Genomic DNA, 19,637 nt, shown 5'->3' with positions numbered 1-19,637 from the left:
TTACATTTGGAAGACATCTTGAACAATATGTGCAACAATGATGCTGTCATGTACTAAATTCTACCATAAAGTGTCTGATATATCAGACCTACTTCAGCTCCATGAAACTGTCCTTGAAACCTGAAAAGAAAGGGATATGGGACAGTCTATTTTTCAGGAGACTTTTAGTTGTCTTGACAGAGACAGGCTTGGACTTTGATCTGTCTTCCAGCTATCCTGCTTCAAGAATTCTGGTTAGGGCAAAAAGTTTAGATTGGATATAAGGAGGAAATTCTTTCCTGTTACGGTGGTGAGGCACTGGAATAGGTTGCCCAAGGAGGTCGTGAATGCTCCATCCCTGGCAGTGTTCAAGGCCAGGTTGGATGAGGCCTTGGGTGATATAGTTTAGAGCGAGGTGTCCCTGCCCATGCCAGGGGGGTTGAAACTTGATGATCTTAAGGTCCTTTCCAACCCTAACTATTCTATGATTCTATGATTCTATAATGAGATTTCTCCAGGCCTGTGTGTTGGGAGTTGTATTGTGCTTATCCTTTATATTTGTTACTGAGCACCTCTCAGTGCATTTGGGTTGAAGGAATTCTTCTAGCTGTCCTTTTTGCATGTTCCTGTAGCTCATCCAACAGCTGTGGGAAAGGTCCCAACTTTGTAGTTGCATGTATCCTAGTAATTACATGATCTTTCCTGAATAACTCTAGGATGTAATTACTGAGCTCTGAGATTCATAACTACCTTTTTGTCCCCAATATGCTTGTTTTTAGCAAACCAATTTATTTTTTTTTTAACCCTTGGGGCTTTTTCTTTTTCATATCTGTATGCTAGTGTATAAATAGCACTGAACTTCATCTTTTTTGTTTTGAGTCATGAATATTTAACGAAAAAACATAAGTAGTAAATGTGACTGTATGTTTAATGCAATAGGATTTTTCAATGCTTGCTAACATAAGCTAAATGCCATGCAAGTTTGTGGCATATGTTGTTGTGCTGAGACTCAAGAATACTTTGGCATCAACTCTTCCAAGGCTAAACTGCTGGTCTTTGATTTGAGTGGTGAATAACTGACCATATGGCACTTGAGTGCTGATTGTGTAATACATTTCTTTGGGCAGAGGGCGAAGGAGGATGTGCTGCAGAAGGAGGTGCGGGTGAAGATTCTCAAAGACAACATCAAGATGCTGGCTACCAAAGTGCCGTCTAGCGGTCAGGACCTGGCAACTGAGCTGAATGTTGTGCTGGAGAACTACCAGCTACTGTGCAACCGGATCCGGGGAAAATGCCACACGTTGGAGGTAAGAATGGTAGCTCTCAACTTAGTAAAGTGGAAGCAGGTGGCACAAGAAGAATGGAGAAGGACACTGAAAATGTTGAATTTTATCATTGGATCCAGTGGCTTCAGCATAAACACATTTTGCTCCTTTCCAAGGTTACTTTCCCTTGAGATGACATCCAGAGACATCATCTAGCTTTGCTTTTATAAACTGTACTGTAGTCAACACATGCAAATAAGTAACCTTATCCCGCAGCTCTGTTATCAATCTGTGTCTTCCAAAATGACAAAAACAAACTTATAGAAAAACTTCTGAGATTAAAACTTGAAATATGATAATAAGAACATGTTGATTATAGATTGGGGTAGGTTGTGTATGTCCTGTCTTTCAAGAGGAGTGGATGCATTTTGTTACATTCTTAAATCATTGTAAAAATACGATTGTTAGTAATAAATTTAGTGTGAATTTGGAGACTTCTATGTGTATTTTTCTTGTTTCTTTTCTTTTTGCTGTTATAGTTGAAGGTTTTTCTGTTGAGAGCTTAGTGACCCATGGTGTGTTTTTGAATATTTTCTCTTTGCCTGTTTCACGCAAATGTCTCAGAAACATAATTTCTTTAAGCTGTTCATAGGGTGCATGAGCTATGCCTGGTATTCTAAACTAATCTGTGGGGGTTTTTTTTGTTGCTCCTAGGAGGTGTGGTCCTGTTGGATTGAGCTGCTGCAGTACCTTGATCTAGAAACAGTTTGGCTAAACAATCTGGAAGAAAGGGTGCAAATGACAGAAAGTCTGCCTGATAAATTCGATGCTATCAATGATGCTCTTGAGGTATTGTATTCATTCTGTTAGATCAGACAGATTTGGTTAAAAAAAAAACCTCAGAAATTTTATATTTCAATGGAATACTGAAATATGTGGAAAGTGGTGAAATCACCATGCATGGAAGTGTTCAGAGGCTGTGTAGATGAAGCCCTCAGTGGCATGGTTTAGAGGTGGACTTGGCAGTCCTGGGGTAATGGTTGGACTTGATGATCTTGAAGGTCTTTTCCAACCTAGTTGATCCTATATTTTGAATATTCTGATTCTTCAGGTAAAATGAACATATTACTCTGAATCTGAAATGTGTATTTATAATATTCTCTATCAAAAGCTGAGTTTTGCTGTTAATAATTCTGCCATAGTTAGTACCATGATAAAGCTGTGTGCTCTTTCCTGTCCTGTGTAAATTGATTGATTCCTTCCAGTACTGTAGTATAAAATGATGTGAATAGGCGAGAAGTACTGTGAAGTTTAATTATCTAAAGGAAAATGTCCACTGTAGTTGCCTTGTGCTGTCATGGATTAAGCCATAACTAATTCATGCTTTTAGAGAACTCTCAAGACATTTGAAGTGTAAAACTTCAGTGCATGCAGCCAGATTTCCACCTCTGAAAATGCAGTTATATACTCAGTGTCTTGACCTTTAAAATTTTTTCTGCTAATTAGTCTCTGGAATCAGTTCTGCGTCATCCAGCTGATAATCGAACCCAGATTCGGGAACTGGGGCAGACACTGATTGACGGAGGGATTCTTGATGATATCATCAGTGAAAAATTGGAGGCTTTCAATGCCCGCTATGAGGAATTGAGTCACTTGGTAAGAATCTGGGGGCAGGGTTTGAAGTAGTCTGGGTTTTTCAGCTCAGTGGTTTGAAATGATTCCTATTAGTTAGCTGAATTCATAGATGCAGGACTGCAATACAGGAAAAGAGGAAAAACCATCAGTGTTGTCAGTTGTTTTCAATTGGAAGTAATGCCCTAATAGCGAGATGCTTTCTCCACCCTCCCTCTCCCTAACTTGGGTCAGGTTTCGTTTTGCATACTTTCACACCCTTGCACTGTGAGGAACCCCTGGTATTTTTCCAAATAACTTTGACAAAAAGGAAATTCTAGTCTCAAGGGGGACAGCTCAGAAACCAAGGTTAATATTCCCTTCCTACTGCCATAAACACTGATGAGCTGCTCATTAACTGTAAAAATAAGAAACATAAGTGACATTTTCACCCTTTAAAATAGCTAGGAAGTAGTTGCACTGAAATAAGGAACAGAAGGAAAACGTTCTTTTCATTGCCCATCTGTTGTGTTATCCCCTTCTTGTACTTACCTATCCTGTATACCTAGCAGCAGAACTCTGCTATGCCACTGTTTTTCAGTTACTAGTATGAATCACTGCAGGCTTCAAAAATTGTTGCCTTCTAAGGCTTGCTTTTGTCTTTTGCGTTTTTTTTTTTTTTTTTTTTTAGGCAGTCCTCCTGCCATAGCACTTTTTGGGTCTCCCCTCCCTTGGCTAGCTAAGGTTTAATACAATTCCTGTTGAATTACTGTCCTGCCTTTCTGTCTCACGCAGGCGGTGAGCCGGCAGATTGCCTTGGAACAGCAGCTTCAGACCATGAGGGAAACGGACCACATATTGCAGGTCCTGCAGGAAAACTTAGCAGAGCTGGATAGACAACTGACATCTTACCTGACTGACAGGGTAGATGCTTTTCAGATGCCCCAGGAGGCCCAGGTATTGCAGCATAACTTTTCACTACAAAAAATTGTGAAATATCTCATAATAGTGCTCAGCCTAGATCTGGTAATTCATGAAGGCTTCATTTCAGTCCTGTGCTGATGCACTAGGTGATATCTTTTGTAATCTGGATTGGTTTCCTGTTTTAAGACAGTTGTATTGAATAACAGTCTTAACGGCTTTCAGTTTAGCAAGCTGTCACCAAACCCAGAGTATTTAAAATCTGGTAGTGTTTAAATTTTACAGAGTGGATTTACTTCTAGTGGATGATAGGTGGTAAGCAAGTTCCTCTTCCCTTCCCTGCAAGCAGCTTGTAACATTTTTTTCCTGTTTCTATGATGTGGCAGAAAATCCAAGCTGAGATCGCAGCTCATGAATCCACCTTAGAAGAGCTCAAGAAAAGTGCTCGCACTTTCCCTCCTGCTTCTCCTGAATGCAGGTCTCCCCGTGGTGGAACTCAGCTAGATGCTCTGCAGGTAAAAATGAGAGTCGCACTAAGAATTCAAATGTGAAAAGCTTCTGGTTTTCAATTACGCACTGCTGTTGTCAGCCTATAAATTGCTCGGTGCGGTCAAGCGAACCTCAGAAATAAACAGTATATGCTTTTACGTGTTTTCATTAGGAAACAAGCAGTATTGGATGAATTCAGTAAGGAAGTTTAAGTTTCATAAGTATCATGGGATAAAAGCTGCAAGTCAGAAAGTTTATCTGTTTTAATAGAATGGATATTTTGAAAGTGTATGATGCAGAATTATAGCTCTCTTGCAGCTCAGGTGGAGAGTAGGAATAGGTAATAAAATTTGGCTTGGCAAATAGTGTTGCCATGTATACTCAGTTGTGGTGGCATGAGAGGTGTTAGAATCTAGGGGGGAGGGAGATATGTTAAATGTTATTTTTTGAAGTGCAATGTTAATTTAAGACATTCTGTTAACATAATATTCGTTAAAACAGAGAAAACTCCGAGAAGTATCTACAAAGTATCAGCTTTTCCAGAAACCAGCCAATTTTGAGCAGCGCATGTTGGATTGCAAGCGGGTGTTGGATGGTGTAAAAGCAGAACTTCATGTCTTGGATGTGAAAGATACTGACCCAGATGTAATCCAGGCACATCTCGACAGGTGCATGGTAAGTATGCAGTGCTTGAGAGTGTTTCTTTCTTGTGTGATTCTTCTTGCCTAAACTCTTTCCTGAGGAAATTTTGCTCAGAGTCCTGATAGAACTGTTACAGCTCTTTGCAAAACACCAACAAAATGATTGGTTAACTAAAATTTCTCCTGTGTGAGAATGCAGACATAGGAGAAGTGGATTATTGATCACGGATATAGTGAAACAGCTGAGGTTTTATAAACTCCCTTCCCTGGTTCATTCTTATGTTATGGAGAAGTATCACTCCAGGGGCAAGTCAGCTTGGGTTTCAGTATTCAAACAAAACAAGTACTATTCATAATGTCAAGTAGAGATCACGGTGTTAGCCTTGCCGCGTGTGGTGATGTTACGGAGTGCTAAATTATTGGAATAATTCTTTTTCTTGGTTGATGAAAATTAAAACCAGAATAAAATGCAGAACATCGGGAGGTTGAAATCTGAGCAGACATTGCTCTTAATCCAGAGCTTGGAGTTTAAATGCAGTCAGGGTCAGGTCCCCAGATGAAGCAAAGTCTGAAAATCTGCACTACAAATTGATCGCTAACATACATATTTGTGTTTTTAGAAACTCTATAAGACCCTCAGTGAGGTGAAGTTGGAGGTTGAAACTGTCATCAAGACAGGAAGGCAAATTGTACAGAAACAACAGACAGATAATCCCAAAGGGATGGATGAACAGCTGACAGCATTGAAATTTCTTTATAATGACTTGGGGGCACAGGTAAGAAAAACAAATGTATATATGAACATTTGTCTGCATATAAATTCCTTTCTTTATTGTTTTGATCTCAGATGCTCTTGTAAGTTTGATTATGAAGCTGCTTCTGTATAGGACAGTGGCTATAATGAAGAGCAATCAGTTGAGAGATTAAAGATTACATTTAACAGTCCTTTAGTTGTGCAAGACGCTGGTGCTCCCAGGGTGTTCCTGAAAGGAAGGTAGCCTCAAAGAAAGAAAAGGTCACAGAGGTTTCATCATTCCAGCAAAACTGGTCTGCTAGTCATTGAAGTCTTTGAGCATTGTTGTACCTTCTCTGTGAAATATCTTGCAAGATAATTTGCTATCAGATCGTCATATGAGAAGTTTGAGTTGATGTAAATGGTCAGTGTGAATTGTTTTAGGATGTTGTTTTAGGACGAGTCATGATGGTTTGTAATTATAATCCATCTAAAGGATTGCCTGGAGAGGTTGTGGAGTTTATTTCTCAGCAAGTACTCAATACCCAGCTGGGCAGGATACTGTACAACCTGCTCTAGGTGAATCTGCTCTGGCCAGGGGGGTTGGTTTAGATGATCTCAAGAGGTCCCTTCCAACCCCAACCATTCTGTGATTCTGGTTGCCCTTGGTATGAAAATAGAAAACGCAGGCAAATGTGTATTTCCCATGAACTGCATTAAATATGATTTGAACAATTTTCTTAGTAATGTGTAGTTATTTATCAGAATGTTTAAAAATGTTTAAACCCTTAGGGGATGGGGGGAAATGGGGGAGGAAATATGATTCTTTTCCTACCTAAATTAAGACAGAAGTCCAAGCAGACTTATGCCTCTTCAATGCTCTGTGAATGAAACTGTGGATAAGTGGCCAGATCACATTGTTGGAGTATCTTGAAATAGGCCCTAGAAAATTTTATTGTTGTAAAGTGGAGAATGCTCACAGAGGTGTGGATTCTAGTGGAACCTGTACATCTATAACGCAGAAAGCATGTAGACAAGAAATTGTGAAATGATAGAAGGGCAGAGTTATTTGCAAACTGATGGTTATGATTTAATTTGTGAGCTGAGGCAGAGGGCATTTTTTTGAAATGTCAGTTGGTTCTGACTGCTATGGTTGGATTTATTCTCAGGTCTGTGTTAGTTTTCCCAGACTAATTGTGTAGCCAGTATGAAATTGAATTGATTACACTGCAGCAAACATCAAATTTCATGTTCACTTTACTGAGATGCTTTCATGGGCAGACTAGATTTTCAGTGACATTTTCTTTGCAGCTTTCTCCTAGCAGGTCTATCAAAATAATAAAAGGAACTGAATTTTACCTGTGTGACTGACTGGATTCTATTTCCCCTTGACTTTCAGTTAAACGATCATAATAAACAAAGTTTAAACATCAATTTGGTTATTAATAACTATAAATAAGTTGTTATGCAGGTTTCTTTGTCTCCTTTAAGTGTATCTTAATTTAAAATTATTCTAGTTTTATCTATTCTTTTATTCTGCTCCGTATAGTAAGATGTAGATATCTATAAATGATTTTTCTTTTCAGTGTGCTTCCCTAATGCGGAATAGTGTTAAGATGCAATGGTTTTATATATTTGGGAGGATATTTCAGCTAGCTAGCACTTTTGGCTTTATTATCTTTTAAAAGCTAGTTTTGTTTTCTTTTTGTCTTTTCTTTTTCTAGGTGACAGAAGGAAAACAAGACCTCGAAAGAGCATCCCAGCTGGCACGCAAAATGAAGAAAGAGGCTGCCTCTTTGTCAGAGTGGCTAGCGACCACTGAGGCTGAGCTGGTGCAGAAGTCCACTTCAGAGAGCTTACTTTCTGATCTAGACTCAGAAATTGCCTGGGCCAAAGTAAGCACAGTCTAAATGTGCATAGAACAGATTTTTAACATCATGTCAATACTATGTAGAACAGTATGTGGTATTTAACATAGGTTGTTAATTTAAATCCCTGTAACTTGTTTCTAAACATCTTATGACATTTTAGAAGATCTGGTAGATGACTTTTCAGTACCGTATTGAGGTTAATCTGTTTCATTTCTGGCATCTTGCCTCAAACTGTCAGTGAAATATTAAAGATACTACTATATATTTGGCATGTATTTCCATATATGTGGTGTATCACAACACAGACTCAAGTTGATGAGGAGACTCAAATTCCAACTTTATTACAATCAACCCCTTTTTATTCCCTTGTTCAGTAGTTTTCTAACCTGCACAAACATGCCGCCTTTGCCCCTGTAAAACTCTCCAGATAAATAGTCCAGTCACAGTGCTGAGTACACACTGTTCACATAGCAGCAGTTTCACACCCCCCCACACCCCCATCTCAGACCCTCTCACAACCCCCACATCGTCTGGCTCCAGCTGAGACTCTCACCACAACAACATCCTGGCCCATCCTTCCAAGGCTTGTTTTTTGACCTTCACTGTCCTTCAGTCTTCTGACTTACCGCCCCAGAGCATCAAGGCCTCAGAGGCCATTCCCAAACTGTTTTTCATGCAAATCTTATCGCCTTCACTTCCCGCACATATCTATTTGGTAGGTATTTAAGCAACTTACTGTATCTCTAGCACAGTTCGTAAGTATAATAACTATAAGCAAATATAATTTTGGGCAGGGTTAAATATTTTACTAGTAGAGGAAACTAATCAGTGGCAGTTTAAATGAAAAATTGAACGTGTAACTTTTCATTGAAACAGCTTTGTCTTCATAACTGTGACTTTGCAAAACAAAAAGCTCCTGTAATTCCTTATTTTCTTTCATCTATATTTTTCATCTTATATTGCAACTATTCATGGAAGCAGGTGGATACGTTGTAATTATTCTGAAGCAAAGTGTATTTTCTCACACTATATAAACTTGTGTATGTAGTAGGTTGAGACAGCGACACATCCCGCAGCATGGGAAATAAACAGGAGGAGCTAGAAACCTGTGTTAAGTCAGGAGATTATGACCTGGTGGCAATTACAGAGACGTGGTGGGGCAGCTCACATGACTGGAATATAGTCATGGAGGGCTATGTCCTTTTCAGGAAAGACAGGCCAGCCAGGCGGGGTGGTGGGGTTGCTCTTTATGTGCGAGAGCAGCTACAATGCGTTGAGTTCTGTCCAGGGACAGATGATGAGCGAGTTGAGAGTCTGTGGGTGAGAATTAAGGGGCAGGCTGGCAGGGGCGATACTGTTGTGGGGGTCTGTTACAGGCCACCGGATCAGGGTGAGGAAGTTGACGAGGCCTTCTACAGGCAGCTGAGAGCGGCCTCACAGTCACAGGCCGTGGTCGTCGTGGGGGATTTTAACTTCCCTGATGTTTGCTGGAAGGACTACTCGGCAACCCAGCCGCAGTCCAGGAGGTTCCTCCAGTGTATGGATGATAACTTCCTCATGCAAATGGTGGATGAGCCAACCAGGAGAGGAGCGCTGCTGGATCTCATCCTCACTAACAAGGAGGGTCTGGTCGAAGCAGTGAAGGTTGAGGGCTGCCTTGGTTGCAGCGACCACGAGATGGTGGAATTCAGGATCTTGTGTGGTAGGGCCAGTAGAATAGCAAGTAGAATTGCAACCCTGGACTTTAGCAGGGCAAACTTTGGCCTCTTCAAGCAATTGCTAGGGGAAATCCCATGGGCTAGGCTGCTTGAAGGTAAAGGGGCCCAAGATAGTTGGTTGACGTTCAAGGACTGCTTTTTCCGAGCTCAAGATCAGAGCATCCCGACACGTAGGAAGTCAAGGAAGAGGGTCAGGAGACCTGCGTGGCTAAATAGGGAATTGCTGGGTATGCTAAAGTGGAAGAGGAGAGTTTACAGGTCATGGAAGGAAGGGCTGGCCACTTGGGAGGAATATAAGGCTGCTGCTAGAGGATGTAGGAAAGCAGCTAGGATGACTAAGGCCTCCTTGGAATTAAAGCTGGCGAGAGGGGTCAAGGACAGCAGAAAGAGCTTTTTCAAATACATGGCAGGTAAAACTAACACCAGAGGCAATGTAGGCCCGCTGATGAACGGGACGGGTGCCCTGGTGACAGAAGATACAGAGATGGCAGAGTTACTGAATGCCTTCTTTGTCTCTGTCTACTCTGCCGGAGGCAGTCCTGAAGAGCCCTGTACCGCTGAGACCTCTGATGAAGATAGGTCAACAGAGCGGTCTGCCTTAGTCGATGAGGAATGGGTTAAAGACCAGTTGAGCAATCTGGACATCCATAAATCCATGGGTCCAGATGGGATGCACCCGTGAGTGCTGAGGGAACTGGCGGAGGTCATTGCTAGACTGCTCTCCATCATCTTTACCAAGTCTTGGGAAACGGGAGAGGTGCCTGAGGACTGGAGGAAAGCAAATGTCACTCCCGTCTTCAAAAAGGGCAAGAAGGAGGACCCGGGTAACTATAGACCAGTTAGCCTCACCTCCATTCCTGGGAAAGTGATGGAACACCTTATCCTTGGTGCCATCTTAAGGCATATCAAGGATAAGAGGGTTATGAGGGGCAGTCAACATGGCTTCACCAAGGGGAAGTCATGCTTGACCAATCTCGTAGCCTTTTATGAGGAAATAACACGGTGGATGGATGATGGCAGAGCGGTGGATGTGGTCTACCTTGACTTCAGCAAAGCGTTTGACACGGTCTCCCACAGCATCCTTGCGGCTAAATTGAGGAAGTGTGGTCTGGATGATCGGGTAGTGAGGTGGACTGTGAACTGGCTGAAGGAGAGAAGCCAGAGAGTTGTAGTCTATGGGGCGGAGTCTAGTTGGAGGCCTGTATCTAGTGGAGTGCCTCAAGGGTCGGTACTGGGACCAGTATTATTTAATATATTCATCAACGATTTAGATGAGGGAATTGAGTGTACTATCAGCAAGTTTGCTGATGACACTAAGCTGGGAGGAGTGGCCGACATGCCAGAAGGCTGTGCTGCCATCCAGCGAGACCTGGACAGGCTGGAGAGTTGGGCGGGGAATAACTTGATGAAATATAACAAGGGAAAGTGTAGAGTCCTGCATCTGGGCAGGAACAACCCCAGGTTCCAGTATAGGTTGGGGAACGACCTGTTAGAGAGCAGTGTAGGGGAGAGGGACCTGGGGGTCCTGGTGGACGACAGGATGACCATGAGCCGACACTGTGCCCTTGTGGCCAAGAAGGCCAATGGCATCCTGGGGTGTATTAGAAGGGGGGTGGTTAGTAGGTCGAGAGAGGTCCTCCTTCCCCTCTACTCAGCCCTGGTGAGACCGCATCTGGAATATTGTGTCCAGTTCTGGGCCCCTCAGTTTAAGAAGGACAGGGACCTGCTGGAGAGAGTCCAGCGCAGGGCAACTAAGATGATTAAGGGAGTGGAACATCTCCCTAATGAGGAAAGACTGAGGGAGCTGGGTCTCTATAGTTTGGAGAAGAGGAGATTGAGGAGTGACCTTATTGGTGTATATAAATATATAAAGGGGGAGTGTCACGAGGATGGAGCCAGGCTCTTCTCAGTGGCAAACAATGATAGGACAAGGGGCAATAGGTACAAACTGGAACACAAGAAGTTCCACTTAAACTTGAGAAGAAACTTCTTCTCAGTGAGGGTGACAGAGCACTGGAACAGGCTGCCCAGGGAGGTTGTGGAGTCTGCTTCTCTGGAGACATTCAAAACCCGCCTGGACACGTTCCTATGTAAACTTACGTAGGTGTTCCTGCTCCAGCAGAGGGATTGGACTAGATGATCTTTTGAGGTCCCTTCCAATCTCTAGCATACTGTGATACTGTGATGTGGTTCAGTAATACCGATCTTTACAGTCATTCTTTTCTATCACTTTTTACTTTTGGAGTAGGTCTGTGTACAGTCTTGAAACCTTACCAACTTACAAAATGATCTAATTATAACCTCTTCTCATCATTTCACTCAGGATTAACAATTATTTTCATTGTACTTCTGCTGTGTCCCGAGATTTCTTTCCAAACAAGCGTGTAAATAGTTATTGAAATATACTTAACTGTACATTTGAGGGCAGTGGAAATAGTTCATGAGCTCTTAAACTGTGTCACCAGAAACCCTTTATGTTGCATGTGAAGTTGTCCTTCCTGTCTTAAGGTTTTCTAGGGATGATTTTAAGATGTAGTAACTTGGGTATTTGTTTCTGTTTTGAAGATAAGAAGTTACAATAATATAATAAATTATTTACTTCACAGCTAATAAGATGCTCAAGGAGCTCCAGATGCTAGTTGTGATTAACTGCATGCTTCCCCACAACATACACTCTTCGATGCTTTCTAAATAGCCAGATATTATCAATAATGGTATTATTGATCTTTTATGGCAGGAGGTGCTATTTTCCACATTGAAGTCACATGCCGATATTCAAGAGATGACACAGTTGTTTTGTACATCTGTACACATTTTTTTCAAATAAGAATTTTTATGTTTATTTTTTTAGATTAAAACTATTTAGAATCAGAGATTATTTTGAAAAATTATTAGAGCTAAAGATACATATATTTACGTGTCTTCATGTAGGTATGTAACAGTAGAGCTTCTGTAATACGTAGCAAGTGAAATGAACATCTGCACTAATGAGTGGTAGTGGTGGTTCAGAAGAACATTCAGCCTTGACCTACCACTTTTCTCATTATTGACAACTGTAAAAGTACTTTAATAGAAAAAGACAAAAATAAAACTGAAGTGTCTCTCGAAAATTGCATTCTCTGGTGCTTAACGGTGCAAAAAAGAACCTTTAAAAATTGGACCTGTGATATGATGCATTTGCTTTACCTACATACTGAAAAGGAACTGAAAATATATTGTAAAGTAACAAAATAGAAAGGTCTCAAGCTTAGTTATTCGGGACACTTATATGTGTTGTGCATGGTCACTCAAAAAGAGATCAGTAAATACATTGAGTATAAACAGAAGGTAATTCTATTTATTTTTTTTTTTGTCAGGTGGAGATCACCTATGATACTAATTGTTTCCTATGGAAGTAAAAATCTATCTTCCTTGCTCTTGTGATTTGCAGTAGTATGCAGTGTTAATGGCTCCTCTTGTTTCAGAATGTGCTGAGGGAGCTGGAGAGGAGAAAAGCTGATCTGAAGAGCATCACAGAAAGCTGCACTGCACTCCAGGCTCTGGTGGAAGGGAGTGAGACTTCTCTGGAGGAGAAGCTGTGTGTCCTTAATGCTGGCTGGAGCAGAGTTCGGACCTGGACCGAGGACTGGTGTGACACCTTGTTGGTATGTTACATGTGGGAGAGAGATCCAGGGTGCTTCTCCCTGCATACCCTTGGAGCAATTACAGTTCTTACTTGTCTCACTTAGCTGTGATGTGAAACTTCCATGGTCCCCCATGGACATAAAAGAATGTAGAATGAGTATCTGGGTATTGTGTAGATGGGAGGTATGAGTTGAGGTTATAGACAATGAGGAAGGTGGGAAACTGTTTTGCAAGTGTTAGATGTGCCAATAGGTATTGGTGCCATGTGCTTGGTAGTAGTAGGTATTGTTGAGATGAAAATGCAGAATCTGGATGTCAGAGTGATAAGTAAATATTCCAGGCAGACAGTTAGTTTGACCGACTGGGAATAACTTGTTTAGTTGTAGAGAGTAAAACTAGCTTTAACTTTTTTATTTTTCTTATGCCTTTTTCCTGGCTTCAGTGCTAGGGTTCTTTTTCTGGGTTCTTACTCTCCCTACACTTTGTGATGTAATTCCTCTTTTCTATAGAGTACTAAGCATATCATTAGTAAACACTTTTCACACTTCTGTTTTAATTTTTCTTTCCTTTCTCCCTGCCTTTTATGTACCGTACATTACATTTCTAATCCTTTGTCCTTACTTACAAATTTAGCCCCTTGTACCTCTTTCCTGCTAATATTTCATCGCGTTCTCTTTTGCTATACCAATAATACTAGCCTTTTGTGTCCACTTGTCATTTAGCTCTTAATACAATTCTTGCTACCCTAATGCATAGAGGTAAGTGTTGAAATTATCCTGAAAGGGGGTCTCTATCATCACATATAGACTCAGCAGGTTGTGGGGCATGCAAGCATTCATGAAACTGGCTTATTCATTAACTTGTTGTAGCCGATTCTGCCAGATTAAAATGATGGGAAAAAAGCCACCAGCTTATAAAGTGGCATTTGTTTTGTAACAGGTTAATTAGAGCCCAGCATCTTTTTATGTAAGTTTCTATAAGCTCATGAATTTATTAATGTAACTAGAAAACAAAAGGAACTAGCCCCAGAGGACTGGTTTCCATGAGACTGCTCTTTATTCAGCCTGAAAGAAACCTCTGTGCCAGCTCCAGCATCAACAGAGTGTTTTTGTGCCCATAGATTTCCTTGAGACCCAGATGATGGCTGTTTAATGGACAATTGGTAACTCACTGGTGGTGCTCAGCAGACCACTTGGGACCCTCTGTCAGCCTATTGCTCTTTCAGACAGCCCATAACAGCAAGTGTTTAAGAGTATGCCAAGTCAGAGTTGAGGCTAACAGCATCTGTTTGCCTGAGTACATGGAAGACTAAGTGTATTGTACAGTCTAAAGCTGCAAGTTTTGCAAATGGGCATGAAACAGTCTACAGCTGATGCTAGTACCACACTGATGTTTTCAGATAGATAAGGTATTTCTGTTTCATTCAGATAGTTATGACAGTCCACATTCAGAAGCCCCTGAAATGGGCTGAAATAGTGGAACCTTTGGTGTTATACCTAGATGATGAGCCCTCTGCATCCTATCCAGTCCTATTGCAAGTCTGTTTCATAATGCAGTGATGTCCACATTAGTAGTCAGGTAGTTTACCCTTATTTGTAAATGCTCTAAGGATGATCCACAACTAAAAACATTCTAACTTATGCTCATGTCTGATGAATGTCCTTGTGCTGACTTTTTAGGTTAAATTGTTCTTTCCCTAGGTGAAAATTTAAGTTTCTTGTTGTTGTTATAGAGAGCAATCATAGGGCTGCTTTCTCTTTCCTCCTCTCCCCTAGTTTTGTTACTCTAAAAGATCAAAGCTTAGCAACCCTTTCTGGGATAAGAAGCTCTGCTTAAGCAGGATGGTACTTCTCTGAATCTGACAGTGTTGTTTTGTCACTAAGGATAATGTGTTATTTCTGTCTCTGGCACCTAATGTTATAATTTCTGACTGCATATGAAAGCAGACCTAATTAGCTTGTCTACAGTGTGGTGATTTTTCTTAAGAGGAAGAAATATTTTAATGTAATTGGTAACATACCAAACTAGACTGTTAGAACTTGTAGGATTTTCAATTAAAAAAAAATAAATGCAACAGCAACTGCGCGTAACACACGGTGTTGTATCTACTAGTGATAGCTGAAAAAATAGTGGGTTTTTTGCTCTGCTGAGATGTGGTCTGGCTGTAATGTAATATATTGTCTTTAGTTGGACAAACCACCTCAGCTATCTCTGTTTGCCTTTTTATGAGTTAGGAACAATATCATTAAAGGATCTAGAAAGAAAATTGAATTCTTGTAGATACTATTGAAGGTGAAAGGTACAATCTAATTTTTGGTGTTCCTTTCCAAAGTGTATGCAAAATGCTTTATTCCATTGATCTCCTTTTTACTTATAGTGGTGGTTTTGGCAGGGTTTGTTGTTGGGTCTTCTTGTGGATATTTTGATTTGTTTAGAGTTTCTTGCACTGGTGTATTTTTTAAATCTTTTTTCCAGAATCATCGGAGCCAGCTGGAAATATTTGATGAAAATGTTGCCCACATAAGTACCTGGTTGTATCAGGCTGAGGCCTTGCTGGATGAAATTGAGAAAAAGTCAGCAAGCAAAAAGGAGGAAACTGTGAAGGTAGGAAATGCTGCTGTCAAGTAACCACTTCTGGGTTCTAAGTGATGTCAAGTCAGGTTTGTTGCCGCATTTTATATATATATGTTTTTTCCTTTCCTAGGGTAATCATTTGCATTTTCTTTCAATTCTTAGCGCTTAACATCTGAATTGGATGATGTTAGCCTTCGAGTGGATAATGTGCGTGATCAGGCTATCATCCTGATGAACGGTAGGGGGGTGTCATGCCGTGAACTGGTTGAACCCAAACTGGCAGAACTGAACCGGAACTTTGAGAAGGTCTCTCAGCACATCAAAAGTGCCAAGGTGAGGATGAGCAAGCCCCAAATCATGCTGGTGTGTGTGTGTGTGTCTGTCTATGCCAAAATGATGGCAAATAGCTTTAGGGGTTACATCTTTGTGTTAGAACAGCACTTCACTGCTTCACTGTACATATTTATATGCAAAAATTGACAGACTGATTTTTAGACTGACTGCCTTTTCTTCTTTTTTTTTTTTTTTCAATCTGAGTAACGGGATAACTTGAGTTGCAAGGGAAAATGTACTAATAAGTGTGTTATAAAGATTCAGGAAAATATATATATTGCAGTACATATCTATGTGAACTACAACACCATAAACTAATGTGATTGGAGGTTTTTTGTTTGCTTTCAGACCAAAATGCTGAGGTTGAAGTTGGAAGGCAGAAGCTTAGTAATACCTATCAACACTGTGTCCAAACTCTCTAAGTGTTAGATCAAAAACTTGCAGGGTTTTGTTAATGCCGATATCTGCTGGTCCTACAAACTGTTATGCCTGTTCATGAGGAATTGGTTCAAATCATGAAACTGTGTGACAGCTCAGACAAAATTTCCAGCTTGAGAAAAGTTCTATTTTCTTTGCAGATGCTTGTTGGGCAAGAGCGACTTCCTGTCACGTCAGAGCCCTGCGAGGTCAGAGCAGCTTTTCCAGATCTAGAAAAATTTGAGAGTGACATCCAGAACATGTTAAAAGCTGTGGACAAGCATCTGGAGTTGAGTGGGGAAGATGAAAAGGTTTGTGAGCTTAACTCCCTTTCTGTTTTGTTCGTGTGTTACATTCCTCAAGACTGAGGGGAAATTCTTCTAAGAAAATCTTTTTAAGACAGAAGTAGAAAAAAGAAAGGAATGACTAGGTTGTTGGAAACACTGCACAATTCTCCCATAGTTCTTCCATAGCTGCTGCCTCTTGGTTGGTGCCCTGAGAGTAACTTGTTATACTTCAGTCTGCATTTTCATCTTTTTTTTTTTTTTTATAATTCAGGTGGTAAACTTGGATTATCATTCATCTTTTCTACTCAAAGGTGTTTTTTTTTTATAAGGAATCCTTCTTGTAAAAATAATAGTTTGCAAACTTTTTTTTTTCCTTATTTCTTAATGTCTGACTGTCTGAACTTACGTTGATTACTTAATGCTGTTAAGGCTCTTACTATGTATTTGGCCTCTATTTTGGGCCTCTGTTGCACTAAATAGATTTTTTTTTTCCCTTTAAATTTATACTGGAATGTCATTAAATCACCGTTCAGAGGTCAGGTCAGTGGATGCTGGTGAGATGAGGTACAAGTAAGAATGCTGTAGTATGTCTTATAGGAAGTCCAAATAAAAGCTTGGAACAAAATTGGCCTTTTTTTGGACTTTTTCTATATTCTTATCTACTCTCTGCTATTCACCAGTGTAAAATTGTTTTGCATTTATTCCTACCTGGTTGCCTGTGGCTCATATCATGATACCCTTCTTGCCTAAAAATTGGGTGAAGTCCTGCCAGGCCACTCTAGCTGCCTTCCTTTTAAGCACATGAAATACTATGAGCTGAACAGCTCAATATAAGTCTATGGAAAATGGCATGCGTACTACAGAAAGCAATTTTTAAAAGGTCTGTATGGAAGGACCTATTGTTATAGAAAATATGATTCCCTTTGTGCTGTTTTTATATTATGTTTTCCCTTTCTTGCTTTTGTGCTCTGAGCTTGTTTGTTATTGTCAAGGAATGTTTAGAGAAATGAAGCTGAAGTCGCAGCACCCTCTTGCTGTGGCTGCCTACTGCTGGCTCATTGGCTGAGCTTCAGGCAGGGCATCTCTTTATGAAGTTTATGGAATGACCAGGTTGGATTTTAGGATTTGGTAGTTGTGGTGGAGAATCTCTGCCTGAATTTGGCTCATGTTTGGATAATAAGCAGTAGTTTCGTACCATTGCTGTTAATATCTGGAGCAGGTAATAAATTCATTCTGGAAACTATAGCTGAGCTTTCTGTAGGTAATACAGAATTCTATCTTTTAGTTGGATCAAGAAAGAGCTCAGATTGAAGAAGTTTTGCAGAGAGGAGGGCAGTTGTTACAGCAGCCTATGGAGGACCATAAGAGAGAGAAGATCCGCATACAGCTGTTGCTTCTGCAAAAAAAGTACAAGAGTTTGCAGGTATGCTTATGATAGTAATTATAGCTAAAGCTCTCTTATGCATTTGTCCCTTTGTCATCGGACTTGCAATCTGGTTATGGCTTTTTTAGTGTATAAGATTCTCTGGGAAAGAGCTAAATGTGCGTACACATAGTGCGACTCTCTGAATCTTTGCAATCCCAGAGTATGAATTTTGTCATTCCAAAGTTTTAGAGGAGTGTTTTTGATTTTTAAAGTCCTTTTCACAGCTTCACAGAGGGTCACTCTATATGTATTTACCTAGATGGGTAAAGACATTTGGACATTTGCTTTACTTGCTGTGTAAAGAGTGACTACATAGACACATGTACACAAATATATTCATTGAGCTCTCAGCTGAAGAGGTTTCTGTGATGAATGAGTCTGCTTCTGAACTCCTCTTACTTCCTAGAGAGAGGGTATTATCAGCAATTGTGGACTCCAGAATGTTGTGGTGCTTTCATACACATGCCATATCAAAAGTGTTTCTGTGTAGAACAGTGGGGATCTGTATTCTTATACTGCTTTTAGCTCACCTGTTTGAATCATATCAGAGATGGTCAGGTGAGGTGTAAATCCGAAGGCAGTGTGGGACCCTCAGGCTGCCTTTGATTACGTGTCTGCGCAGATAAATAGGGTATAGATATTTAAAAAAAAAAGAAAAAAAGAAGGCTGCTATTGCAGATTTTGTAATTTGCTTCTTCAAATGGATTCCTCAAGTGGTTTTGTTTGTTTTTTTGGATAAATAAGATCTATTCTGTTCATTACTTCCTTCTTGCACTACGTATTCCTAATGCACTGGACTGCAGGAGTGCAGACCATTTCAGCGAAGGCAGGTGGTGGAACTCTCTCCAGGGTTTTCCCAGTATAAGAAAGAGCACGACGGTCTAATGAAGTGGCTGGATGAGGCTGAGCACCGTCTGCCAGGGCTGCAAGGTGCAGAAGATGAACAAAAAATACAGGTGAATGAAACCTTTTTAGGAGCAAATAGTGAAAGCTGCATATGAGCTGTAGAGATCCATACATTAGGGCTTTACGGCTGTTTGATATGTACTTGGAGACAAGTTTTTTCAAATTGTCAGCATTCATTTTTCATTAGGAAATTATCTGTGTATACTAGTTTGGGATTTCTCCATAGTCTTTATAGGTCCAGAATGTCCCAACCATCAGGCCCAAGTTTTAGAATGTGATCTGGTCAGTGTGGTTGACTCAGGACAGTTTCTCTTGTTAGTCTTGCTCATGGGGATTATGCTTAGCTCTTTCTGATACCCTGGCTCAAACAGGGTATCAAATGGAATCACGAACCTGATTCAACGTCTGGTTGGTGCAGGTATGACAAAAGCCTTGTTTGAAACTCAAACTCAGTGCCTCTGCATCCTGTGGCCTGGATTTTTTAACTTCTCTGGTGCTGCCTTTCATGGCCTTGGGTGCTTAGAGAGTGATAAGTACCCTCATGATTGATACTACTGTATACAGTGAAGATTAATAAAAATGGCGAAGGTTGAAGTATTTCTAATAATGTGTGTGTGCAGTTCTTGACAGTTTTACAACTGATTTAATAGGATGTCAGGGTCTGATAAATTTTACTGCCTAGAAAGCTGTATGTCTTAATTGTTGAGACTGTAGGTACTTTCAGTGTTTCTTGTGGGGTTTCTTGTTGGTGTTTTTGTTGTTTTTGTTGTGTTTTTTTTTTTTTGTTGTGGTATGGTGGGTGCTTTAAGGCTTTTTGGTGGTGTTTGTTATTTTGTTGTTTG

The 19,637-nt window shown here is 40.5% G+C and overlaps 1 protein-coding gene across 4 annotated transcripts in view; it reads left to right on the top strand.

The window, feature by feature from the left end:
• The window catches only part of UTRN (utrophin), a 369,401-nt gene that overhangs the window by 116,083 nt on the left and 233,681 nt on the right, over window positions 1-19,637 (top strand). For all 4 annotated transcript variants that reach the window (XM_061378712.1, XM_061378711.1, XM_061378710.1 and 1 more), the window contains 14 exons: window positions 1,107-1,286; window positions 1,959-2,093; window positions 2,751-2,900; window positions 3,651-3,812; window positions 4,163-4,291; window positions 4,767-4,940; window positions 5,527-5,682; window positions 7,364-7,534; window positions 12,693-12,872; window positions 15,328-15,456; window positions 15,589-15,759; window positions 16,338-16,487; window positions 17,749-17,886; window positions 18,693-18,845. In XM_061378712.1, coding sequence (XP_061234696.1) covers window positions 1,107-1,286; window positions 1,959-2,093; window positions 2,751-2,900; window positions 3,651-3,812; window positions 4,163-4,291; window positions 4,767-4,940; window positions 5,527-5,682; window positions 7,364-7,534; window positions 12,693-12,872; window positions 15,328-15,456; window positions 15,589-15,759; window positions 16,338-16,487; window positions 17,749-17,886; window positions 18,693-18,845 — 2,178 coding nt within the window. The remainder of the gene's footprint in view (window positions 1-1,106; window positions 1,287-1,958; window positions 2,094-2,750; window positions 2,901-3,650; window positions 3,813-4,162; window positions 4,292-4,766; window positions 4,941-5,526; window positions 5,683-7,363; window positions 7,535-12,692; window positions 12,873-15,327; window positions 15,457-15,588; window positions 15,760-16,337; window positions 16,488-17,748; window positions 17,887-18,692; window positions 18,846-19,637) is intronic.

Source organism: Neopsephotus bourkii, unplaced genomic scaffold (genome assembly GCF_033783945.1).
Source record: "Neopsephotus bourkii isolate Nb327-2 ecotype Australia unplaced genomic scaffold, CSIRO-AGI_Nbou_v1 NB_1767, whole genome shotgun sequence".
NCBI lineage: Eukaryota > Metazoa > Chordata > Aves > Psittaciformes > Psittacidae > Neopsephotus > Neopsephotus bourkii.
The sequence above is the reverse complement of the archived record's forward strand: the minus strand, read 5'-3'. Positions and strand labels throughout refer to the sequence as shown.